Here is a 26,535-nt window from a genome sequence, read left to right as displayed (position 1 = left end):
TTTGTTAATTGTTATGTGTGTGCTTGTGTATTTATGTATGAAGGAAAGGGTGAAGGTATTAGTTTAGACAGGCCTACGTATCATAGATATATTTATTATACTTTGGATTATATGAATACTTTTCAGCATTCTGCATTTCGGCATTTCTTAACATTAATTAGGTATTTCTCCTTTGTAAATACACTACCTACTTATCGATATATTTTCACCAAACTTTAGATATATTTTTTTAATTAATTATTCTGGAAGTGTATATGAGTCCATTTAAATTGGCATGTTGTAGCTCACTCTAAAGCTCAATAGTGTTGTTCGCTCAATAGTGTCATTGTTTTTTAATCTTTTTTTTATTAAATTAGTATTTAAGAAAACATCTCACAAAATATACAAAAACAATATCTACAAATGATATTTACATTGGTGCAATGAAAAACAAGGTATGCAGAAACAACTTGTTCATTAGACATAATACAAAGGGCAAAATGTTTTGCACCTTTTCATATTTCCTCTATGATAAAACATTCAAGTTAAGCAATATATCTTTTACACATTTCACATCACCAGTTTCAACAATGACTCTCGGGAGTGGGGGGGAAGAGTCACGCTTTAAAAACAAAAGCACAACAATAATACACCATAGCAGCACACTGAAAAGTGACCCAAGAGAAATGCAACAGTGTCATGGAAAAAAAGTAACTTGTAACTTCTTTGTTTTTCTTAGGAGTTTGGTCAGACAGATTGTCCTTCAGTTAGCCATGCACACCCACATCACCACCAACATATCCCCAAGAACCAGTTCAAAACACAATGGAGGTGGGGGGGGGGTTACTATTACAAGCTACAGGACGGCTAAACACACATAGTCACTCACTGGTGGGGGGGGGGGGGCGGGTTGAGGTTCAACCATTATCAATAACACAGTCACATGAACAAACCACTGGGTGGAGGGGGGGACACAGTGACCAGGTCAGTTGAACAGTGCATAGTATGCTTTGGCATGCTGACATCCAGAACATAACCGTGGATGTTACATTCAGGAGGAAGGCCACGAGAGTTTCAAATACTTGGTAAAAAAAAAAGCAATTCACATCGTGAAACCAAGTGCATGGTCCGACAGCGTCAAAGGAATGATGACATTAGAAAAGTAATAACCGAATGCATCACCTCATGTAGATTTAAGGCTTAGTCAGTTGCTACATGTTTTCTGAAATGGCATCGTCAGTCAAGCCGCTCTTACTTTGAAAAATAAAAATCATAAAACACGTTTAAAAGACATTTTGTTTTGTTTGTTCGAGAGAAATACTTTAGATCGCCCTCTATCCATGGTGAGAACTGATGAGACTTGCACCTAGTATACTCTTGCACTTTTTGTTTTCTGAGGCAGTAAGTCAGGTCAGGTCTTCTGTCATGGGATAGCTGCCACATCTGTTCTCCGTCCTAGCCTACAGGGCGAGGGTCCATGCTTCACCTGGAGACTCGTCACGGGAGAACGCTCCACTGTTGTTGTTGTTATCCTCAATGAGGGGCGTGGACACACCTCCAGACAAACAGGCTGGACATAGGGAGTACAAAAGGTTAATTCAGGTTAATTTCACCCAGATTAATTTCAGAATTTCTCCCAGTGGTTGATGTGTGTAGAGGTTGTCATCACTAGGGGATTAAGTCTGAAGGGTCATACCTCCGGTCATCCCCGCCCGCGCTGACCACGTAGCGATCCCCGTTTGTGAAACGGGCGTTGGTCAGATGAGCCGAGTGGCCCAAGTAGCGTTTGTGTTTCGCCTAACAAAGAAACCAAAACCAGGATTAAATAATACTAATACATTTTCCCTATGTAACTATATATCTCATAACATAGCATATGCTGTCAATACTGTCCGTCTCAACTGGCGATATTTTCACATTTATGTATAATGCTATAATGATGTCCTTAAATTTCGTACTAAGTTAATCAGTACTATGTTATCTCTTAACTAATGTTATCCTCAAGTCATCTCATTCATCAGACGCTGAAGGTTGAGTAGCTATTAGTTGCCTTACATCAGCACTATCAAATCAACATTCCCCAGAGAGGTACTCACAAATTTCTCTGGACACGGGAAGTCAAACAGCTTGACCATCCCAAAGTCGTCGCCTGTGACGACGTTGAGGCCCGAGTGGGACACGCAGGCACAGGTGACGTCCGCCTTGTCCGTATTCCGGGACCAGATCCCGATTACCTCATCCCCGAGCACACTAAGCACAAGGACCCAAACGTTAACATGAAGATGACCGGCTAAAGCATCTGCTAAATGCCCTAAATGTAAAATGTAAATGTAAGATGATGTCATCCCATCTCTCCCGTCCCAGGCCCATGACTAAAGCATAACCCCATAACCACCACACCGTAACCATGGCTGCTCACCTTGTCCACGTGGCCCAGGTTATCCTGTCGATGTGGATCTGCTCCGTGACCTGCTTCCCCGACGGCACCTCGTACACCAGTCTTTTATAAGCTCCTGTGGAGACCTGGGGGCCGTGCAGAAGGTAAGAGATTGCGATAGTCCCAAGACCAGCTGGCGTATTGTTCTGGAACACTTTCAGTTTTCAGGATTTTCGAGTGGCGTTCAACTAAATTCCTCCGGAATGGATAGACTTATAACCAATCAGAAAAACTAAAATTAATTCACCAACCTCTGATCGACTGTTGGGAAATACAATTGTTGGTAAACACATCTTTCTTATCAACAAAAGGCTTATCTTCTTCAAGATAAAATATACCGTTGGGTCGGTTTGATGCTGCCGCGATATCGATCGAACAGACTGGTCCACATTAGGGTCAGCCCTCTCGCTTGTTTAAGAAAATGTATCAACAGCGCTCCTCAGTAAAGTCCTCCAAACCGGCCAGGCACTAGATTAAACAGCTTTGATTGGCCAGATGGCCAGAGCAAATCTGGGTAACATTGTGATGGGCATAAGCCCCGCACAGTGAAGGCCTATCTCTGCGGCGTGTATGCGATACCTGGACGTAGCAGCTGTCGGCGGAGAAGTCCATCTGCATGACGAAGCTGGGTATGTCTCTGCAGCAGTTGATGCGGTTGAGCTGCGGCCCGAGAGTCAGGTCGTAGAAATCCACCGCACTCTCGGTGGAACCCACAGCCAGATACCGGGAGTCTGGACTGAAACTGCAGAGAAAACCGACATCATTTGACATCATTGGGTCAAATAAAAAAGGCTGTGTCTCGGAGATTTTCCAATACCACTTTTTCCTTCCCGATACGGGTATCGGCCGATGACGAGTATATAGCGATACAGAACTGGCATTGTAACTACTAATAGCACTAATATTGAAGGGTTCTCTAACAACGACAGCAATGTATAGTCGGTTCACTTACTGCCGACACATTCTATTTCAGAAGTAGATCATAGAGATCAGAGACGACGCGTTTCCCATTTGGGCTTTCCAACATTATTTTAATTTTTTTTCTTTAACATTAACAAATGCAGCATAACATCGTAGTGTACCATCACAGTCTAGTCACTTGATGGTATTGGTTTGGCTAATAGACTTGCGTATTCGCCGAAACCCAACGCTACATTTTTGCCAGTATCGGAGGTGTTTCTGATATTGGTATCGTCATCGGAACTCCATTGTTTTCTGCCGCTCCTGGTGGTCCGGGTGGGGAACGTACCGGATGTCCTGGATGGGGGAGCGGCGGTCCCTCTTCTTGCCCCAGATCTTGAGCGAGGCCACCAGCAGGATGATGAACTCCCCGTTCTTCATGCCGATGGCCACCATGTCCCCCTCGGGGCTGTAGCTCACGGCCCGCACCGGGTGACCCAGGTTCACCTTGTTCAGCATCTTCTGTTTCCCCCAAGACAAAAGGCCAACATTTGCACAAAATGCCCGTTTTGTGTTTGTATGTATGAACCATCATCAGTAACCCATACTGGTAACCCTTTACAATATGGGTGCATTAATTAACCATTCATTTACATTAGTTAATGTAGTATTAAGCATTAACTAACAACTAACGACCAGTCAATTGACAGTGAATGAATGTTTAGGGGGGCCCTGGCTGACCTTCTCCGGGATGTCCCAGAGGCGCACGGTGCCGTCCTCTGCGGCGGACAGGAACACGTCCCTGGAGGGGTGGGTGCCCACGCCCCAGATGGGCCCGTCCATGTGGCCGTTCACCAGGATGTTGCACGCCGCGTTCTTCTCCCCCACCTCGATGATCTCCGCGTTCCGCGTGCCCACCAGGATCTTTCCCTACAAGACGGAGGAGGGGGTGAGCGTCGCATCTGAGAACCGCAACCGTGGCAGCAATGTGACGACTAGACCTAAATCTGAATGAATAGTTTACCTTCCCCCTGCACACGGAGCGGACACAGTCTATGATCTGTCCTGTCTCCAGGCGGAAGGCCCTGCAGCGCTTCAGCTCCTGGTCCCACAGCTTCAGAGCCCCCCCCTCCTTAGACCTGCACGGACACACAGGCACCTCAGCCGTCAGAACCCTGGACGACCAGGGCTGAAACAAACCATGCGCTCACTGTTGATTAATCTGCCGACTATAAGAGCTGAACTTGGTGGCTATGAATTTATTCACTTGGTAATTATTTGAGGACCTGAGGCAGACGCAAACCCAGGGCCACCGCTCCCCATACGCAGAGTACGCAGAGCGCGTAGGGCCCCAGGTACCTAGCGGGGGCCCCCAAAATTAAGTTTGCTAAAAAAGAAAGACCCAGACCAATTTATGATAAATTATGCTTAGGGCCCACAAAAGCTAAGCAGCGGGCATGTGCAAACCACAAACCAAAGCAAACCAAAGGTCTGCAATTAAGAAGTCATAAGCAGCAAATAAAGACTTCTTACCATCAATGTATGTATATCATTCAAGCACTCACAATATCACTTTAAGTGTCAATACAATATGGTACATAATGGGATGTGTGTGTGTGTGTGTGTGTGTGTGTGTGTGTGTGTGTGTGTGTGTGTGTGTGTGTGTGTGTGTGTGTGTGTGTGTGTGTGTGTGTGTGTGTGTGTGTGTGTGTGTGTGTGTGTGTGTGTGTGAGTAAGTGAGTGAGAGACAGAGAGCGGTACTCACGGTCTCTCCTTGCCCCCGGTGACGATGAGGCCATCCCTCAGGGTGGTGTACATGGTGAACACCGGCCCAGTATGGGCCTTGGCCACTACTCTCACTAGAATGTGTTCCTTCCACACACACACATCCCCACTAATGGTACCTGTAAAGGTCAAGTTATTCTGAAAAGAAAACAAACCTGCACTAATCTACTGACCTACAAGAGCAGGGCAAGCATTGCAACAACAACATCAACAGCAAATTGACAGGAGGGCATTCGCATCGGAGCATAATGGATCAGTTAGCATGTGACAAAGACACTCAAGCCAAAAGTATCATCTTATATTATACCAAAGCATGGGTAAATCTCGATCCTGATCGGTCAATACATTTCCAAGGGTGAGCATTATTTATCATGGGCGGGACACCACTGCCAACGGTTCAAAAACAAACGGAGGAATACATTCATTTCAACGGATTAAGTCCATCATAAACCGATAACATTATAGATAAAGTAGCTTATATCTAACCATTGTTTGTGACCGAGGTATAAGATGAATAGACCAGTGTGCGAGGTTCCGTTATTGGATTATTGGAACATAATCATAATAATATAATGTATGACGGGGGGCTGAGCGACCAAGGCCAAGCAGAGGTTGCTTACAACCGCCGAAGCCTTGTTGACTCCTGAGAAGGATCTCGACATCTTCCTCGTTGTGTGATGTAACGTGTATGTGATGTGGGATAAGAGAAGCGACTTACGGCCCCAAACGCCACCGACAGCATGGTCTGCATGCGGGCGTCCTCGATGGTGCTCAGCACCCCCTTCTTGCTGAGCAGCGCGCGGCCCGCCAGCGTCCAGAAGCGCACGTGTTTGATCCCCACCGACACGAAGTGGGTGTCCGAGTCCGGCCGGAACTCGGCCACGAAGATCCTCTGGGTGTGGCCCTGCCGGGTGGCCACCTTGGCGCCTGTGGAGACATGCACCGTGAGACCTGAGTTTCCCTGCAGTGTGAGGGGTGTTACTAAGGCAGTGTCAAACACTTAATCCCAAACGACACTTTGGTCTCAGTGTGTGCATTCGTAGCAGGCTTCAAAAGCAACCACTGAACACAGACTGATTATGACTAGGAATATTATATTTTTAGATAGATTTTAATAATATTGGACAATCAGGGTTTTAAATTTAAATTACAATTAGGTTTTTTTGTTTGTGTGAATGTGTTTGAGTGTCCATCTGTTAGTGTGTGAATGTGTGAATGTGCGTGTTTGTGTTTTGTGGATGCATGTGTGCATGTGTGTATGTGTGTGTTCATGTACATGTAAGTGTGCGTCTGTGCGCATGTGCGCATGCGTGCGTGTGCGTGCTTGCATGGAGCAAGGGGGTGTGTGGTGTACACCCACCTTCCTGCCACTTCCAGATGGTGACGGTGTGTTCTGGGTCCAGGCCCACTGACAGCAGGAGTTTGCCCGTAGCGCTGAAGCTGACGGAGCACACCCCGCTGGAGTGGAAACAGCGCAGCACAGACAGCGTCTGCTTGGTCGTGGCGTCCCACACGTGGATGGACGGGGAGGTGGCTGGGATACAGAGAGGGAGGAGGACAGAAGAAACAAGACCATAAGAGTCAAGACCCGAAGAGTCAGGATCAGAAGAATCAAGAACAGAAGAGTCAAAACAAGAAGAATCAAGACCAGAAGAATCAAGACCAGGAGAATCAAGAATAGAAGATCAAGAACAGAAGAATCAAGAACAGAAGAACCAATACCAGAAGAATTTTTTTTCAGGCCAGAGTAATTTATTTATATTATTATATTAATTTATTTTAACAATGGACCCTGAGGTAAAGGACTGAACCCCATCACCATACTTATTTCGTTTTTTCTATTATTATCTAAATTATTTAAAATGTTTGCTTGCATGTATGTTAATTATGCCACACATTGGACTCCGAGCCATCCCTGGATCCCCCACTCTGTGTTTCTTCTCAAGGTTTTTTCCTTACTAATTAGGTTTCTCTTGCCCTCTGGGGGGCTAGGGTTAGGGGGTGTTAAAGATATATGGCCTGTTAAGCCCTTTGAGACTGTAGCTGTGATTAAGGGCTATACAACTAAAATTGAATTGAATAAAATGTAATAAGTGTTGCTTGAAACTATTGTTGTAAGAGTTGGTTGAATTTCCAATATGTCGGCTTCATGAATCAACTTTTAAGTGGGAGCCTCTGCAAAATAAACCATTGGTGTGAATTGGCATTTAACACCGACATATTCTAAAAGTTGTATTTTCCGAGCGTCATTTTCAATCCTTTTAATATATTTTAAAGGTAGTGATGACACAATAAAGGGCAGAAAAAAACACCCAAACGCCAGTAGATGGCAGTGTGTCAAAGGAATACAGTGTGTTACAAAGTGATCAGAATTATTGCATGAATATGAATTATTTTTAAACAAGGTGTCTTACCTGACATATCACCTGTGTCACCTGAACGTGTAAAAGAAAGAATTATTCACAGGAGCGCGATAAACAATCTTCACACAAAATTCGTACATCATTAAACTCATGATTAAGACATGCAACACCAAACTATTCAGCCCTCAGGTGGGTCTGACTGCTACAAGACGTGAGGCTGGGTGGGCAATGTTTTCGCAGTGGTCTGCCACCTCCCCTTCCCCACAGTGTAGAGTGTAGAGAGGGAGGAGGGGGGCTAGGGAGAGGTGCGCTGGCCCCTCCCAGCCCGCGTACGTACCTACTTGGCCGGTCGCCACCACGTTGGGGAATTTGGGATGCTGATTGATGGTTAGGCACAGGATGTCGTCGCTATGTTCCACGTAGAAACTTTGGCAGGCTTGGAGGAAGAAACACACACGGCCACACACACGCACACAGGTGCACACACACGCACACGCACACATATGCACATATCGAAATGGGTGCACAACACATTCACGCATGCACACACGCATACAAGCAGACACACGCGCGCACACACGCACACACAGACACACAGACACACACACACGCACACACACAGACACACAGGTTAATGCATGATATTGTTTGAGTGTCAATGCTCTGTGGTGACTCATGATTTGGTGGCTAGGGTGTTATTTATATCCACGTCCCACTCACAGGTTGTCAGGTTGAGGACGATGCCGACGGAGGCTGTGTGATAGATGATATCGGCGCCTTCGTTCAGGTAGTGCACGTTATTGCGGCAGTCGTTGCCACGGTAACCAAACACCAGATCCAGCACCAGGTCCTGCGGGAACGCCGGAAAAAGACCACAGTCAGGGAGGTCAACGCCATGACAACACGACTGATATGAGGGGAGGACCATCTGTAGAGCCTGGTGCTCTCTGAGGAGGCTGTCTGGAGGTGATTTGCACGGTGGCCTTGGCAGTGGAAGGATAACTAGCAGTACAGCACCGGCACTTAACTCACTCTAACAGTCCTCTTTATTTTGCTTGTTTGTCTTTGTTCATCTATTCATATAAAATCCTATCATATGTATATAGATTTTTTTTTCATCCAAATATATATACATAAAGAAAATAAAGATCACACCCATGAATCAAAATGGCTCATGTTAATCGGTTTCCATCCAGAAAAACAGCATCTTTGCCTCTCCAATATGGCGTTGGCGCCAGACCCAAGGCCAATGCAGCGTGTGTGTACACGTGTACACGGGGAAAACAAGGAATTCATGGACCCTAATTCACCTCCTTGCCATCTTGGATCTAAACGCTCGCAGTGGTGGAACTGAATGCAGCTCGCACCCAGAAGCGAGAACCAAGATGGAGCCAGGACGGGGTTTGTGGGCCGGACCGGGACACACCCTACGTCTCACCTCGACGGGCCTCTTTTTCTTCCCCACGTTGTTGGTCATGAGCTTCTCTGGTTGCGGCAGAGCCCGGCTGACTGGAGGTCTGAAAGAGACGCGTTGAACCATTTAGCTTTAGTCAACACCTTGCACTAGACATTTGTCTCAGATCATATGGAGAAGGCCTTCACAAACCAGCAACTACAATAATTCACTTTTAGAGTGCATGTCCCTTACCTTGACCCCCTTTATGGCAGCAAGACACACAAAATAAAAAGTTTGAGAAAAAGGTACTTTGTTAACCACTTCACTGCTGCCCAGAAACCGACTACAATGAATGCACCGTTCAATGCCATACACAGTCTGAAAGAGCCTCTACAGCTACCAATAGTCTAGGGATGCAGTGTGCAGATACATATTCTGGTGTAATATTGTCTAATAATAATACACAGCAATAGCTAAGTCGAAAGTAAGAAGTTGTCATCCGATCTACACACGTCATTTTAAAAAGAGATATATCCCCGAAAGTATATATGTATTATTATAATGACTTGAAATGCATGAGCTTACCTGACTACCCCCTGGCTTCAAGTGGAATTAAAGAAGGGTGCGGAACAGTGACAGATAAGACAGCCATTCAGGAGAGAAGAAAAGTCGAAGAGTCTACGTTATTAAAAAGGGTCGGCCACAAGGGGGAGTGGGTGTGAAATCTCATGCATAGTGTATGAAATCAAAGGACTGAAGAAGACATGCTACCACGAGCCGCGCTGAGCTGACGGCTCGGCGTTTCCTGTCTGCATGTGTCCATCGACAGATCTCTGGGTGGATGATGGATGTTATGCTCAGAGGGGGGGGGGGGGGGGGGGGGGGAGGGCCTCTTGGGGCCTCAGCGGGCCCCGTACCTTTCGTCCGCAGAGGGCTCCTTGAGCTGCATGTGGGGCTTGACCCCCGTCATGGGGCGCACGTTGGTGGATAAGGCCTTGATGGTGTAAGTGATCTCGTTCTCCCGCGTCACGTCGCTGTCATAGCCTGAGAGCCCAGGGAGACGGCATTTAGGGCATTTAGCAGACGCTTTTATCCAAAGCCACTTATAACGGTTCATGCACACATTCACACAGCGATGGAGTCAACCACGCAAGGCGACGGCCAGTTAGGGTGAGGTGTCTTGCTCAGGGACACCTCTGAACTCATCAAGGAGGATTGAACTAGCAACCTTCCGGCTACAAGGCAACCCGCTGTACCTCCTGAGCTAAGCCAACGTCTCGGAGGCGCCGCTCACCTCCGTCGTCCTCGCTCTCGACGTCCGACTCCTCGCTGTCACACTGGCGGACCTCGCGGTGCCCCTCGGCCTCGTGGGCCCAGATCATGAGGCAGGTGTCCCCCCCGCCCGCCGTCACCAGCAGGGCGTCGTCGTGCGTCCAGCGCACGTTGGTGACGTGCGTGCTGTGGGCCACGTAGCGCTTGAACTTTGCGTACTTCCCCTGGGGGACGGAGAGGGGACACGGTGACGTCGGCACGGATCCTCAGAAGCCCTGAGCTTATCACGCCGCGGTGTGTTCACAGACATTGGGAATTCACAAATTCACTCACAAAACGGCACTGACGCATCACGTCACCGCTGATTGGTCGAACAGGGAACGTCTGTCGCGTTTTGCTTTGTGTTCCACAGACAGGAGACTAAAGCGCAGGTGTATCTTCTCACCTTGACGGGGTATCTGAAGAGCTTGACGTATCCCAGGTCGTCTCCGGTCGCCAGCACCGTCTTGTCGCTGCTGAGGCTGGCGGAGGTGACCTCGGTGACCTCGCTGATCACAGGCCAGATGCCCTCCACCGACAGGCCCAGGACACACGTCCACGAGTTCCAGTCTATCTTATCCACCTGGAGATGGGAGGAGACACAGGGTGGGTGGAGGTCGAGGTGATGGTGGTAGTATGGGTATAGGTACCAAGGATGAGATAGGAAGTGTGTGTGTGTGTGTGTGTGTGTGTGTGTGTGTGTGTGTGTGTGTGTGTGTGTGTGTGTGTGTGTGTGTGTGTGTGTGTGTGTGTGTGTGTGTGTGTGTGTGTGTGTGTGTGTCTGTGTGTGTGTGGGTGTGGGTGTGGGGGGGGGGGGGGCTTAAGGGCATACTGAGGGCACAAATTTGGTGGCTCCTATGATACATGCCCTAACAGCAGCCTTATCCCCCCCCCCCCCCACACCAACCCAAACGCTCCCCCCCCCTCCGCCTCCCCCCCCCCCCCCCCAGGGTGTCCTGGTGTCGCAGTCGATGAAGACAACCAGCTCAGACACCCATCCCGGTCCCACGGGCCTCATTAGAGCCAAGCCAGGGAGACGCTTCACTGCCCTTCACCTTGTCATCTCCCCTCCGCCCTCCTCCCTCCACCCAGGGAACAGATCTAGGCCGCGGGCCACCACCACCACCCCCCCAGGCCTGGCCCCCGCGCCGGAGCCGGTACTCACCTCTGAAGCCAGGATGGTCTGCCTCTTTCCACGGGGAGCTTCGAAGAACAATTGCTCTTTCGCACCGGTGTTGACTTGGAGCAGTTTCCCTGGGATTGGAAGGACGCCGGCGGTCAGTGGTGAGTCGTTGTACTCGTCAAGCGGCGATCTCAACAAGGGTAATAACCCAGAACTATAACCTCCCCCCCACTGCCAACCTGGGATCGGTCCTCTCGGTATTGACTGTGCATCGTTTGCTAGCGTGGAGCAGGCTTGAGGAGCATTAAGGCGTGCGTACCTCTCTTGTCCCAGTCCAGGTGGGTGATGTAGTTGAGCGATCCCTTGCACACGCCGACCCGCTTGCTGCTCATGACGTTGTAGATGTCCACGAAGCTGTCCACCGACGCAACCGCCAGGTACTTCCCCGAACCTGGAAGAGATCCACAGTGTGTTGAGTGAGGCGTTATCTACAGGGACAGGGGGGGTGCTCCTGGGACATACTACGTGGAGACCTCAGCAAAGCAGGGACTTACCAGCCATTACAGTAATTACACCTTTTGAGATTTTTCTGCATAGACCAACAATGCTTGGATTTGACTTTCTCTAACCAATCGTATCGACTAAATCAGCTGAAATTAATGTTGATTTAACATCATCAAGGAAGCATCTGGTCAATAGTTTGATCAATGGACTAAAATATCCACTATATGTCTAAATAGCGGTTAAACATAGTAGTTATGATTTGTAGCCAATTCCTTTTAAAATATCAGTGTTCTGCATGTGTTCCTAGATTATGGATGACGTTGACTAAGCGTATGGGTCAGGTGATGAGAAATCACCTTGCATTGAAGATTAAGGTCAGGGCAAGAGATTCTAGTTTCTTTACACTCATTTCTGTGCACCCCCCCCCCATCCTCCTCCATGTTTCCCCCAATCTCCTATTACATTCATTTAGGTCAAGCCTCCAGCACCACAGCCAATCTCACAGGGAGAGGACAGCATGGATACCTGTCTGAGCCATTAACCAAGAAACAAAGAGGCAAAGAAAAGCTAATCTTGGCAGACTTGAGGACCATTACAATTTTGGAGGTCATTCCTTCTCCTCAGGCAGAATTTAGAACAGTTGGGAGAGAGGGGAGGAGGGGTGAGGGAGGAGGAGGAGTGAGGGAGGAGGTGGAAGAGGAGGAGGAGTGAGGCAGTGGGGGAGGAGGAGTGAGGGAGGAGGAAGAGGAGGAGGAGGAGGGTTGAGGCAGTGGGGAAGGAGGAGTGAGGGAGGAGGAAGAGGAGGAGTGAGGGAGGAGGAGGAAGAGGAGGAGTGAGGGAGGAGGAGGAGGAGGAGGAGGGTTGAGGCAGTGGGGGAGGAGGAGTGAGGGAGGAGGAAGAGGAGGAGTGAGGGAGGAGGAGGAAGAGGAGGAGTGAGGGAGGAGGAGGAGGGGTGAGGGAGTGGGAGGAGGAGGAGGGGTGAGGGAGTGGGAGGTGGAGGAGGAGGAGGAGGAGGAGGAGGGGTGAGGAAGGGGAGGAGGAGGAGGGGTGAGGGAGTGGGAGGAGGAGGAGGAGGAGGAGGAGGAGGAGGGGGAGGGGTGAGGAAGGGGAGGAGGAGGAGGGGTGAGGGAGTGGGAGGTGGAGGAGGAGGAGGAGGAGGGGTGAGGAAGGGGAGGAGGAGGAGGGGTGAGGGAGTGGGAGGAGGAGGAGGAGGGGTGAGGAAGGGGAGGAGGAGGAGGGGTGAGGGAGTGGGAGGAGGAGGAGGAGGAGGAGGAGGAGGAGGGGTGAGGAAGCGGAGGAGGGGTACTTGAGAGAAGAGGGAGGGGCGGGGGGTGTGGATGAGGAGCAGCAGACCTGGGGAGAATCTGATATCAGAGATGAGGTCCTTGCGGTGGTGGAAGGACACCAGGTCCTCCAGGGTGTCTGCGTTGACGATGAGGAAGCTGCCGTCGTTCAGCCCCACCGCCAGGGCCTTGCCGTCGGGCGAGAAGCAGCAGCAGCGGCCCCCTGCCGAGCAGCCGATTCAGATGGAAACTTGAATGTTATTCAATGAAATTATACAGAAAAGTATACATAGACTGCTACTGCTAGTACTAGCATGCTACTGCTACGGCTAGCCTACTACTACTACTACTACCGCTTCTGCTACTACTAGCCTACTACTGCTACTTGCTGCTTAATGAAGATGCTATGAAATTCAAAATGCTGTTCAATGAAATTATACAGAAAACACATGAATAAAAACAGTAGCCTAGCCTACTGCTACCACTGCTGATGAAGGTGCTCCTCACCTTTCCTGAGCTTGCGTACGGCCAGCATGCAGTGGCTGGGAGAGAGGTCCCATATGCGCAGTGTTTTGTCATCACTGACGGTGGCACAGAGGGGGAGGTGGGGGTGAGTGGCCAGGCCCCACACTTCACCCTCCATGTGACCCTGCGAACACACACGCACACACACACGCACACACACGCACACGCACGCACACGCACACGCACACGCACACGCACACGCACACGCACACGTACATACACACACACACACACACACACACACACACACACACACACACACACACACACACGCACACACACACACGCACACGCACACACGCACACAGAAGCCAAAGCATGAAGACTAGGAAGGTGACTATTGCTAAACAAAGGGTCCTAAAAGCATCAGAGTCAACACGAAAAACCATCTGAATTAAACAATGATGATGAAGACTAGCTCAGGATTATTTCTAATATAATACTATATTTTAGTTATGCAATGGATTTAAAGTGGCAACCTTAAAGATTGTCATGTAAATTAGTGCCTGCTAGGTCCCTATCCATCCCCTATTTGGGTTACACAGTGGAGATCGAGCCAATGGCCCAAATCTTCCAGATCGCCAACAACATGTGTGTTACACATCAGCGGCAGCTGTCTTGGTTGTTAATGAAGATGACTGAACGGTGCTTCCATAGGCTCCTCTGTACAACATCGTATCAAACGCACCCCGTATTGGATAAACGGTTGTGATTGGCTGCCCCGGGACAGGTCTGCTAGACATCTGTGTGAACAGGAGGGGGTCCAGACCCATATGCCAGAGCAAACAGAACATGAGCTTGCAGATTCGCCTGAAGCATCCCAAAACAATGACTAGCATATGAATAATAAAACACTTTAAAATATCATCACAATGGCCCCTGATACTTAATGTAAAGCCTATTAGTATAATATAAATAATGCATGACTGCAATCAATAGAGTACCCCCCAGGCTGTCGGAGAACAGGGGTGCGTCGGAGCACCACTTAACTAAATTAACTATCCACACTTAACCGCAGCAATTCATCACTCCTTGTAGCCGGCCCCACTGTGACTCAGCAGGGCGACGCGTGTAGGAAGCAGCAGAGCTTTTCCCCTTTTATCAGATTCCCATTGGCCTCCACTTCCCCTTATGCCTTCACTGCCACCAGTGAGCCAGCAATAGACTGCTGAAACTCGGTGCCCTGGGTTTCTTTGGGTGGAGCTTGAGTTGTGCGTTCCCCTGCTTACGCAGTGGACGGCTGATCTGGAGCTACTAGAGTGTGCCGTGGCCGTGGGTTTCCCCTGCTTATGCGCTGGATGGCTCGAGCACCAGAATGGGTCGAGCGCGAGACATGCAGTAGTGTGTGGTGGAGGGTGAGAACGTGCAGTGGGGTGTGTGGTGGAGGGGGAGAACGTGCAGTGGGTTGTGTGGTGGAGGGTGAGAACGTGCAGTGGGGTGTGTGGTGGAGGGTGAGAACGTGCAGTGGGGTGTGTGGTGGAGGGTGAGAACGTGCAGTGGGGTGTGTGGTGGAGGGTGAGAACGTGCAGTGGGGTGTGTGGTGGAGGGTGAGAACGTGCAGTGGGGTGTGTGGTGGAGGGGGAGAACGTGCAGTGGGGTGTGTGGTGGAGGGGGAGAACGTGCAGTGGGGTGTGTGGTGGAGGGGGAGAACGTGCAGAGATGTGCGGTCACCTGGACCAGCAGAGTGATGGGGCCGCTCTTGTCCACCTCTAGGATTTCTCCGTTCTTGGTGCCCACGAGGATGTGCCCGTGGCCCAGCGATATGGCACGTATGGACGGGTTGTCTTCCAGGAGCAGCCCTGCAGAGCCCAGGGTGGATCGGCAGAACATTGCGTCAGAAAAACACACGAAGAAAGGAATGAAAACCGAACGTCGCAGGCATCGAGGCAAAAAGACGGAATAAGATCCGAGAGGAGGAGGGGCTTCCAGACGGGACGTTGTGGGGACAGCACCCTTGAGGACCACAGAGGGAAAACTGGGAGCGCTGTCACCTTTAGAGCCGGGAGCCAGCACCGATCTCTTGATGGCGTACGTCTTCAGGCATCTCTCAAAGGTGTCGTCCCACAAAGCCACGATGCCGTCCTTGCCTCCGGTCACAAATCCCTGCCATGCCACACAACAACAGAGGCATGTTTAAACGGTCTCATTTGTCCTCATTATTTCTTTTACCAGTATTCAGCCTCTCCTGAGTCTCTCCCTACAGATGAATCGCTCCCCTGGCGCTTCACCCATAGTACCCGGCATGGTGCAGCGTCCCATCCTATCTATCTTGGTTGTGTACGGGGAATGGGGTAACCTAGCAACTGTGAGTGGTCCGCACTTGGCCCTTTGAACCTTGCTGCGCCGACGGCGATATATCGTTTCTCTTTCTTTGACAAATGTACTTGTTGTAAGTCGCTTAGGAGGAAAAGCGTCTGCCAATGGCCTTAATGTAAATCGACAGACTTTGTGGCGGTGCCGTCGTGCGCCCCCCCCGCCCCCCTCACCTTCTCCAGGGCGTGCATGCTGAACACGGGCCCGTCGTGGGCCTTCACCGTCTTCATGAGGAACAGGTCCCTCCAGATGCAGATGTCCCCGCTGCTCGTGCCCGAGAACACCATCTCCTCCGTCCAGCCGTACACCGCACACATCATGCTCTCCGTCTTCCCCATGCTGCCCTTACGCCCGATCAGACCCCCGCCTAGTGGGAGGGGACACACAGGCCCCGCCGTTGGCTTCCTCTTGAGATCACCCCTTGTGGTCCACCGTGTTAAGTCTGTATCGTTTGTTAGCCTCATAGCATCATTGCCTGAGTCATATTTTAAGGTTCATCTTGTATATAGATCATATACATATACAATCATGGATTGTAAAAAGCACTCTGATTGGTTTAGGATCCAGCCAATGAGGCACAGTAAATCAGCAGCGTTAGGAGAGTAAAGTTAGGTTAGACATCAACATTTTTCGCCCAAATATGACTTAGGCAATTATGCTGTGAGGCTAGCGATATGCAATAGAGGTTAGGGTTAGGGTAATAATGATAGAAGCACAACAGAAACGTACCAGCTTTGTGCCAGAACTTGATATGTTTCACCCCAGCGGTGATCAGCTTATCTGGCATGTATGGGTTTATTTTGACCACAAATATCTTGTCCTTGCTTCCCCTGGAAAAACAGCAAAAACATAGAAAAATTTAACGGTAAGAAATTTGAATGCAACTCTATGTCAGGTGTCTAGGTAATTAAGTATGGAGATATGGGTTATTATGTATTTGTCTAAATCATGGGAAAATCAAAAGCATCAGAAAATGTTTGTGAGACACACGTGAATTCATTCACAAATATAAAGCCAGGAGGAATCATAACTTCAACCCTTCTCTGGCTGAAGCGAATCATCTATCAGACAACTCATATTGTCGCCGCCTCTTTCTTGTTATATCAACGATTATCATCGTGCATTTCAGCTCAGTTTAGCCTGGACAGGATCCATTATTAAAGCGGAGGTCATCGTTAAACTGTGTTCTAAAGACACAAGGACACCCGGCCAGTACACCCGTGGTTCGCCCCCCCCCTCATCCCGGTGCCCAGACAGCTGCTGGTGGGTTGGGGGGGGGGGGGTGCTCGGCTAGCGAGCTACGACCAGGTGAAGGTCACCGCTAGTACTGACCGTATGGCGGAGAGCTTCTCGCCCTTCCTCCAGTCCCACAGGACGATGGTGTGGTTTTCGTCCAGGCCCACCGAGGCCAGCCGCTTGCCGTCGGCTGGACGGAGAGAGGAGAACATCAGAGTAGAACCGTGTTACTGTTTAATTCAGTTAGGAGACGCTTTGTTCCAGCCAGGCCGTCTGACTCGAGGTTTAGATACATATCGTTGAGGAGCAGGTGAGCAGGCCGTCTTGCTCAAGCATGCTTACAGGCAGGGTGCAGGCAATGGGATTTGAACCGAGAACCCTTCAGCTGAGATGAATACCTAAGACTATAATGCCGCCGATACAAAGAAATCATACAAAGACACGCAATACAATGAAATACTGACTAAACCGACTTAACTGTGCTGTCTTTCTAGTTGGGGTGAGCTTAGTATTGAGAATCGCCAAGCTTCCTAGGGAGTGAGATCTGTGTCAGGCAATTTCCTGGTATTGGCTAAAAGATCATGGCTCCTCCTTTGACTTGGGGCCAATTAGAAAAGACACTATTGGTTCTCCCAAACATAGATCACAAAGCATTGATCCTTTTGTTGTATTAAGTTCTCATGTCTTATCAAGAGAATTACCATTGTGCCCCTGAGACTAATGGACACAATAGATCACAGCCCGGTGCGGCAAGCCCTTCTCACTTCAGAGGGTGTCGACAGACGCCAGCGCTGGAAACACGTTTCCATGTCTCTGCTCTCGAGCCCGGGCCAGACAGCCCCGTATTGATCCACCGCTGCAGCGTCTGGACTCAGGCTCCGGCTTGTGAATTCGCTCACGTATCCCCGAGGACAGACATGTTTTTGTTTACCCATTGATTTCCCCAGCGAAGAAGGGCGCTGAAAGGGGCTTCAGTCGATACATGCGCCAGATTAAATTGCAGGGAGAAAACCTAATGGAGATAGCGCGTGGGAGCGTTCTCAGGGCGGAGAGGGGTGTGGAGGGGTAGAGAGGTGGAGGTGTGGTGGGCTGGATGGATGGAGGGATGGAGGGGTGGAGGTATTGAGGGTGGAGGGGTGTCAGGGGTGGAGGTTTGGAGGTGTGGATGGGTGGTCGTACCTGAGAAGTCCAGGGCACACACCCCAAGCTGGTGAAACCCTCTCAGCACGGACATGGGTTTCAGCTGCTCCGTGTCCCAGATATGAACAGATGAATCACGGCCAACCTGCACAAAACCAAACACAGAAGCAAACACAGGAGAATTGAACGTCCACCTGAAACTTAATATTTCAACCCAACTCAACCTGGGTCAGGATGAGACAGAGGTAAAGTTCCAGTGTGTGAGATCGACCCAACTCCCAGGTAGCAGGAAGGAGACGTTCAGAATGCAAAAGGCTCGTTAAGTTCTGTCCACTCTGACTTGCTGTCAAACTGTGTGACGCGGACTAGCGGAGCTGGGCTGGTGGGGAGTTTGACTAAGATTCCAGTAAACCAAAAGAGTGGCACGGGCTTGCCAGAATTTTATTTGTAGAATAATAACATTGGCTACCCAGAATGTCATAGGATGTACTTTTATTGATTGCATTATTGACCTCCCCATTGATCAGCATTGACTACAGATATGTCCAAGATATGTGTCGTTCTTGGGTGAGGAGATTCTAAAACCCATATTTAGCCTAGCCTAGCGTAGGCTAAGCTAGGCTAGGCTAAACAAGGTGACTCTATCAACCTGTCCCTACGCTAGACTAGGCTAAGCTAGGCTAGGCTACGTACCTGTCCCGTGGCTACGTAGTCCTTGAGGGGGTGGATAGCCAGGCAGAGGATGTCGTCGTCGTGGCCCATGTAGAAGCGCTGCGTGTTCTGCTGCCGGTTGTACACCACCCCAACGGCGGCCACGTGGTACACAATCTCCCCCGTCTGGGTGTAGAACAGGTTGCTGCGGCAGTCGTAGCCCCTGTAGCTGAGCATCCATCCCACACACGCATACAGTCAAGAGTATAACAGTGTACGGGGCATTCCAAGACACATGGTCTATCAGAGGTTATAAAATAATCAGATTAGAGTGGGGTAGAACAGTATAGTAGAATAGAATACAATAGAATAAAATAAATAAACAGAATGGAGCAGGGTAGAGTGGAATATTACACAATAAAACAAAATAAAAACACAATAAAACATAATAGAACGTAACAGAATAGAGTAGGGTCGTTTAGAATAGATGTGGCCATAAGATGATGTGGCAGTGAGAAACAGTGGGTGGTCGATCATTTCATTAATTTGATTCATAGCGTGTTATTTTCGACTGAATGACCGTGTTTTACGTGCGTTAACTGTCATATATTTGTGTTTGCTCTGAGTTGGCGGAGGGGTCGTACCCATGGATGAAGTGGAGTTTGACTCCGTTGCCCGGGGCTTTCTCCCTCTTCTTCATGGCCATCGCTCTGTGCTTCTCCTTGCACTGCTCTTTGAGCTGAGGTAGGTCTTCTTTGTAAACCTGAGAACCCACACACACACACACACACACACACACACACACACACACACACACACACACACACACACACACACACACACACACACACACACACACACACACACACACACACACACACACACACACACCATTTTGTTTCTGATCCTTCCCAGCTGTCTATTGTCCGGACAGAGAGTGGCAGTTAGAGTCCGATGGACTCAAACCGAGATAATGGCTGACCTGTCTGCGGTACGTTAGCTGTGTCTCTTGTTCGATCTCCGAGTCCATCTCCGGTACGTCTGATTGGTCGGAGTCGGACTCCTCACTGTACGAGTCGGCCAGGGTCTCTGCAGAGCAGAAGAAGAGAGAGGAGGAGGAGGAGGACAGAATTTCAGAACCTTCAATCCCACCGACCATGTACCAGTTGGGCCAAACGTTTGCTTCAGTTGAATAAAGAATTGGTGTTATAGAACTCTTGCATCAATTCTATCGCAAGAGTTGCATGTATCTCTGTATGAACATGAGTCTGTGTGTTTGTGTGTGTGTGTGTGTGTCTGTGTGTGTGTGCATGTGTGCGTGTTTGTGTGTGGTTGATTGAGTTAGTAAGTGAGTGAGTGAGTGAGTGTGTGAGACGCACATACAAGCATGTTTGTGTTTGTGTGTTTGTGAGTGCGTGCATGCGTGTGTGCCGTGCGTGCGTGTGTGCGCGTGTGTACGTGAGTGCGTGTGCGCGGTGACTCGGGGTCACATCACTTAAGACAATTAGAAAATTGAAACGCTGAAAAAGAAAAAGAGAAACGCTGACACGGCGAGGAGCGAGCCCTGGCAGGACAAGACAGACAGCCACGGAGGGAGTGGGGAGCAGCCCCGGCTGCTCCCACGTCCCATTAGGAGAATTAGACGGAGGAGCTGGGCGTTTGGGGGAGAGCCAGGCAGGAGGAATAAAGAGCCATCGCTCACAGACACTCGGATTGGATTTGTCTTCATTCATGGGATTGCCCGTTCGCTTCGAATACTTTTAAGAAGATACCTCACAGTGCCCCGGACACCGTCGTCAATTACACAGAGATGTGTGTGTGTGTGTGTGTGTGTGTGTGTGTGTGTGTGTGTGTGTGTGTGTGTGTGTGTGTGTGTGTGTGTGTGTGTGTGTGTGTGTGTGTGTGTGTGTGTGTGTGTGTGTGTGTGTGTGTGTGTGTGTGTTGTTTACTTCCGTAATAGTGTGACGTCAGACTGTGTGCAGTGGGCAGTGCTGAATTGCAGAAGTCGTGCCTCCCGGCGACCCGCAAGGTTTACAACGTCTCGGGGGTATGAATTTACAGACACATGTGCAAAGCGTTCGACCAATCACAACAGCGTGGGCGTGCTGACCAATCACAACAGACTGGGATACTCGAGAACACGTGCATGTGCGTGTGTGTGTGTTTTATACCTGGTGAGTTAAATATCGGTGAAACATCACCACAGTACTCTTCATGATTAATGCAAGTCTCTGATAGCCAGTCAGGAGTTTCCCTACACACTTTATGGCCCAAAATGACGATGATGATGAGTGATGAATGGCTCCACATCAATAAAGCCTTTTCATCAGCAGATATGCCTGGTCAGCACGCCTACAGCAGACCCCAGACCAGTGCTTACTGAGCACTACCTATCAGTGTCGAGCCCTCAGATTGTCCGCTGGTCATTTGCTGTCCCACAAGGATAGGGACCGATCTACTGACCATATGAGATGGATCCTCCTTCAGAATCGTCTATGACTGATGATTGTGTGTGTGTGTGTGTGTGTGTGTGTGTGTGTGTGTGTGTGTGTGTGTGTGTGTGTGTGTGTGTGTGTGTGTGTGTGTGTGTGTGTGTGTGTGTGTGTGTGTGTGTGTGTGTGTGTGTGTGTGTGTGTGTGTGTGTGCGCGTGTGTGTGCGTGTGTGGCTGTGTGATCATGTGTGTGTGTGTGTATGCGTGCGTGTGTGCGAGCGTGCACGCGTGCGTGCCTGCGTTCGTGCCTGCGTGCGTTTGTTCTTTACCTTGCGGCGCTATGTGCAGAGTCTCTTTGGTTTTCCTCTCGGGAACAAACCTCCACTGGAACACGGAGTGGTCGGCTCCCCCAATAGTGATCACCCACTGGTAGTCATGTGACCAGCGGGCGTTGGTAATGTGGGCCGAATGCCCCAGATACTTCTTGAACTTCGCCCCTGGGGAACAACGGGTGGCCAGATTAATTGGTGACCAAGAGAGAGACCAGACAGGCCTGCTTCCCTAGTTCAGCGTCTGTGGCGTCCTAAAGGTTGGGGAGCACGCCCCTGGGTAACATGGATCTCCTCATACCTTTCCTCACACACGGGTACCGGAGCAGCTTCACCATGCCGTAGTCGTCCGCCGTGACCAGCACCTGGTTGCTGAAGTTGGCGTCCACAGAGTTGATGTCGTTGATCTCAGAGTACTTGGGCCAGATGCCGTTCACCTCGGGGCCCAGGACGCAGGTCCAGGAAGACCACTGGAGCAGCTTCAGCTCCTCTCGGTTGGAGACCTCCTTGCCCCCTGGGGAAGGAGGGAGGAACCGGGCTCTTCATCGTCTCGTGCAGTAGCAGATTTGGGGTATTCTTATCTTCTCCTGATATGTTATTATGGGAATGTATTGGACTTGCATCAGAGTGCATGTGATTTGAGTCTAGAATCGATAAATGTTCTGCACAGTATGAACCCGATATGGAAAACATTACGTTGGCCATTTTGGTTTCAGAAAATAATCAATAATCTATTAATAGTGCAGTGTTTTATTGACCATAGTAAATGTATATGATGCAACACATTTAAAGATGCAGTATGTAGCATTTAAATCCCTCTGAATCAGCCCCCTCCTTATTTTCATGGGACAATACACTTATTGAAAGAAATTTTATATTATTATAAATTAACATTACATTTCTGTCAAGTCCGTTCCGCCAGATGCCACTAAATGCCCACGGACTGTACCTTTAACTCTATGCATCACAATTACACCATCATCGACTAATGAAGAGTTATAATGATGAGCCTCCTCCTTACCCCCCCCCCCCCCCCCCCCCCATACACATCCCTCTATGCACTGATTGTATGGTGCATGTCCTGGTTCTTAAAAATAGTACTTAGCACTGTGTAGCATCTTATCTTTGTTGTACACGCGGAATGGGTTTACCTAGCGATTGTCAGTGCTTTGGTTCTAGGAAAATCCTCACTGTACCGACAGCGATTGATTGTTTCTCTTTCTTCCGACAAATGTACTTTTAAGTACATCGGTTTAAGTCGCTTTTGATCCCGGTTGTAATGGACGTGAACTCGCTTGTTCACTTCCATGTTCACACACACACACACACACACACACACACACACACACACACACACACACACACACACACACACACACACGATCATACACACACACACACACGCACACACACACGATCACACACACACACACACATAAGATCACACACACAACTGAGTTCACTTCAACTGTGAACTCACCGGGCATCCGGTAGAAGAGCCTGCGGCCGCTGCCGTCGTTGGTCTGCAGGAACTTGCTGTCGGTGGACCAGTCCATGTGCGTGATGAAGCTGGTGGCGCCCAGGCACTCGCCCACCTTCTTGTACCGCTGCACCACGCCGTACACGTCCACCGAGCTGTCGTTGGAGCCCACGGCCAGGTGGGCCCCGTCGGGGGAGTACTTCAACTCGTGCACCGCCTCCTTGCGGTCCTTGATGTGCACCACCTCCGTCATGTCCCTGGGAAGCACAACGAAACAATGTTTGAACATGTCGACAAGGGGAGACAAAAAACGCCAAAATGGAGGCGGAAGGAATCCCGAAAAATAAAACATTTCCGAAGCTTGATTTAATTTTTGTACAGAAACATTCTAAGAAAACCGTTTTCCTTCAGTGTCATTTATTTGCTTATTGTTAGCCTCATTGCATAATTACCTAAGTAATACTTTTTGGACAAATTGTGATAACTAACCTAACTCTACTCTCCTAGCCCTAATGATTCACTGTGCCTCATTGGCTTTATCCTTAACCAATCTGGGTGCTTTTTACATTCCGTAATCACTAAAGGCCTACAAGTCATCTAATTGACTCAGGGTTTTTTTACGCTATATACAAGATGAACCTTAAAATATGACTTATGGCACAGTATGTATGTATGTATGTATGTATGTATGTATGTATGTATGTATGTATGTATGTATGTATGTATGTATGTATGTATGTATGTATGTATGTATGTATGTATGTGTGTGTGTGTGTGTGTGTGCGTGATGCTACCAGGCTAACGATATGCTCTCTGCTAGCCTGAGGGTTGCGGCGCGCGGCTCCCCACCTGACCCGCAGCACGGTGAAGGAGCCGTCCTTCATGCCCAGCGCCAGGTGGATGCCGTCGGTGCTGACCGCGGCGCAGCGGATGGGCTCCTCCATGTTGCAGCGGGCAATCAGGGCGTGGTCGATCAGACTCCAGATCCTGTGGACACACACCGGGTCAGGGGTCAGGGGTCGGCCCACACGTGTTTGGAGAGTATCCTAACTGAACCTATCCCACACACACCAGGTCAGGGGTCAGTGAGCGTGTGGAGCTGAAACCTAAATTAACCTATCCTACACACACCAGGTCAGGGGTCATCCTGTGTGTGTGTGTGTGTGTGTGTGTGTGTGTGTGTGTGTGTGTGTGTGTGTGTGTGTGTGTGTGTGTGTGTGTGTGTGTGTGTGTGTGTGTGTGTGTGTGTGTGTGTGTGTGTGTGTGTGTGTGTGGAGCTGTATCCAAATGAACCATCCTGCACACACCAGGTCAGAGGTCAGCGAGCGTGTGAGTGGAACGATGATATGTGGTTCAAACTTACACTATCTCTAGGGGTTGAGCTGTAGCTATAACTTCCGTCCAAAAACGTTCTTGTCAAAACTATTATATACTACAGAAACACCAGAATGATTTCACCTTATTTAAACCAACAAATACTTGAGTGTTGTTGTGAAAGTCCCGGAGGCGTTTTATTCTTTTGAACCTCTGTAGTTCAGACAATTTCAAACAGATTAAAGAGCTGCAGTAGAGAGGTGAAATTGTGCAGGTTTTAAACGGCTAACAAGCAACAGCCTCATATGCTTGCGCTACGTACTAACAAACACTTTTACAGCACTCCCTTTTTACTTCACTGATTAAAAGTCAACCTTATTAAGGTCCCTCATAAGCTGAAGGGCCCCCTGAGAGGCTGAATTAAGGGCCGAGCCAAAGGGCCGCTTGGGCTCCACCACGGTGTGAGGGGAGCTCATCGTCCACAACATGGAAAATCCTAAGTGTACTGTATTTATGCCGTTCTTTTCTAACCAGTGGCCACTCAAAGCGGTATAAATAAAAAAAATTGTCACTAGTGTGTCTCACTAGTGTCTCTTGACACTTAGTGTCAAAAGTGGGAGGAGCCGGGGATCGAACTAGGAGCCTTCCGTTTACCGCTCTACCTCCTGAGCCCCATGCCGCCCACAGCTGATCCCTCACCTGACGGAGTGGTCGTCGCTGCCCGTCATGGCCAGAGGCTTGGTGGGGTGGACGGCCAGGGCCCACAGCTCCCCCTCACAGTGCCCCTGCATGATGAGGAAGGGCTTGTTGCGGTCGTGGACCACCACCTCGAAGATCTCACTGTCCTGGGTGCCCACCAGGATGTGGTCCCCACGCCAGCACACGCTGCGCACCGACAGGCCTGGACACACACACACACACACACACATACATGCATCGTACACACACACGCACACACACACATACACATACATGCATCGTACACACACACGCACACACACACACACACACAAATACGCATCATGCACACACACCCAAACACACCCGTACAAACACATTCATGTATACACAAGCACACACACACACACACACACACACACACACACACACACACACACACACACACACACACACACACACACACACACACACACACACACACACACACACACACACACACACACACACACACACACACACATACATACCAACCACACAGGAACAGGAAAAGTTGAGATTTAGAGACTTATTCCTAATGTGAAGGTACAAAGGCATGTTGTAATGCATGAAGACATGATGTCAACTGGGGTCAGCGGGGATACTGAGGGGGTGGGAGGGCGCCTCTATTGTCTACCTAGCCAGGGTGAGCGGACATGGGGATTTCACTAGTGAAAAACACATCTGCTACAGTTTGGACTTAGCGGCCAACAAAAGGAGGAGCAGATGTAGCGATCGTTGGGAACAGATTGAGTCGGTGTTTGTGCTCAGCACCGCCTATTCCAACACCGTCCACCTCCACCACCACGTATAGCTGCTGTCAGCTCCAACGTTACCCACCTCTGAGACTAGCTACCGTCAGGTCCAACGTCACAACGCAACCAGAGGAAAAGAGAACATGCATCATAAAGAAACATAATGATTTGTGTAAGCAATGAGACAAACAAAAGACAGAGCCGCTTATGGATCGGGTCCTCCTGGCAGCCGCTCGATAGGAGCCACCAGTCTGGGCCTTCTTTTTTCCTGTTTTTTGCCTGTTTTTATTGAAGTCTGCAGGAAGCGGACAAACCTTTGTATCCCTGGTCCGTCTCCCTGAGATCGATGACAGTAATTGGTTTGAAGTTGAGGTCCCAGAGGCGGACGCAGCCGTCCCGGCCCCCCGTGGCGAAGCCCTCCTCGCAGGCGTTCATGCTGAAGATCCCCGACTGCAGGGAAGAAAGGGCAGGTTGTCAGGGGGAGATGCGGACCCCTGAACGGACCATCGCTCTCATGCTAACTAATTTACACTGGTTTCTCTCTCTCTCTCTCCCCCCTCTC

At 49.5% G+C, this 26,535-nt stretch overlaps 1 protein-coding gene across 1 annotated transcript in view; it reads right to left on the bottom strand.

Moving 5' to 3' along the window:
- Positions 1 to 339: 339 nt before the first annotated feature.
- The window catches only part of eml5 (EMAP like 5), a 38,491-nt gene continuing 12,295 nt past the window's right edge, over positions 340 to 26,535 (bottom strand). The window contains exons 6-42 of the mRNA XM_060052462.1: positions 26,288 to 26,445; positions 25,201 to 25,402; positions 24,037 to 24,174; positions 23,188 to 23,444; positions 22,009 to 22,221; positions 21,708 to 21,875; positions 19,929 to 20,035; positions 19,591 to 19,709; positions 18,989 to 19,175; positions 18,335 to 18,440; positions 17,252 to 17,345; positions 16,649 to 16,749; positions 16,093 to 16,286; positions 15,598 to 15,709; positions 15,278 to 15,405; positions 13,589 to 13,730; positions 13,152 to 13,304; positions 11,614 to 11,745; positions 11,337 to 11,425; positions 10,578 to 10,754; positions 10,155 to 10,356; positions 9,778 to 9,904; positions 8,903 to 8,981; positions 8,185 to 8,314; positions 7,802 to 7,900; positions 7,516 to 7,536; positions 6,462 to 6,635; positions 5,820 to 6,028; positions 5,082 to 5,239; positions 4,341 to 4,455; positions 4,058 to 4,246; positions 3,666 to 3,838; positions 2,996 to 3,158; positions 2,399 to 2,502; positions 2,076 to 2,229; positions 1,676 to 1,776; positions 340 to 1,549 (exon numbers count right to left, since the gene is read on the bottom strand). Of these exons, the coding sequence (XP_059908445.1) occupies positions 1,513 to 1,549; positions 1,676 to 1,776; positions 2,076 to 2,229; positions 2,399 to 2,502; positions 2,996 to 3,158; positions 3,666 to 3,838; positions 4,058 to 4,246; positions 4,341 to 4,455; positions 5,082 to 5,239; positions 5,820 to 6,028; positions 6,462 to 6,635; positions 7,516 to 7,536; positions 7,802 to 7,900; positions 8,185 to 8,314; positions 8,903 to 8,981; positions 9,778 to 9,904; positions 10,155 to 10,356; positions 10,578 to 10,754; positions 11,337 to 11,425; positions 11,614 to 11,745; positions 13,152 to 13,304; positions 13,589 to 13,730; positions 15,278 to 15,405; positions 15,598 to 15,709; positions 16,093 to 16,286; positions 16,649 to 16,749; positions 17,252 to 17,345; positions 18,335 to 18,440; positions 18,989 to 19,175; positions 19,591 to 19,709; positions 19,929 to 20,035; positions 21,708 to 21,875; positions 22,009 to 22,221; positions 23,188 to 23,444; positions 24,037 to 24,174; positions 25,201 to 25,402; positions 26,288 to 26,445 (5,212 nt within the window). The 3' untranslated portion in view covers positions 340 to 1,512. The remainder of the gene's footprint in view (positions 1,550 to 1,675; positions 1,777 to 2,075; positions 2,230 to 2,398; positions 2,503 to 2,995; positions 3,159 to 3,665; positions 3,839 to 4,057; positions 4,247 to 4,340; positions 4,456 to 5,081; positions 5,240 to 5,819; positions 6,029 to 6,461; positions 6,636 to 7,515; positions 7,537 to 7,801; positions 7,901 to 8,184; positions 8,315 to 8,902; positions 8,982 to 9,777; positions 9,905 to 10,154; positions 10,357 to 10,577; positions 10,755 to 11,336; positions 11,426 to 11,613; positions 11,746 to 13,151; positions 13,305 to 13,588; positions 13,731 to 15,277; positions 15,406 to 15,597; positions 15,710 to 16,092; positions 16,287 to 16,648; positions 16,750 to 17,251; positions 17,346 to 18,334; positions 18,441 to 18,988; positions 19,176 to 19,590; positions 19,710 to 19,928; positions 20,036 to 21,707; positions 21,876 to 22,008; positions 22,222 to 23,187; positions 23,445 to 24,036; positions 24,175 to 25,200; positions 25,403 to 26,287; positions 26,446 to 26,535) is intronic.

This window comes from Gadus macrocephalus, chromosome 5, assembly GCF_031168955.1.
Source record: "Gadus macrocephalus chromosome 5, ASM3116895v1".
Taxonomy (NCBI): domain Eukaryota; kingdom Metazoa; phylum Chordata; class Actinopteri; order Gadiformes; family Gadidae; genus Gadus; species Gadus macrocephalus.
Note: the sequence above shows the minus strand (reverse complement) of the source record. Positions and strands in the feature narration are given on the sequence as shown.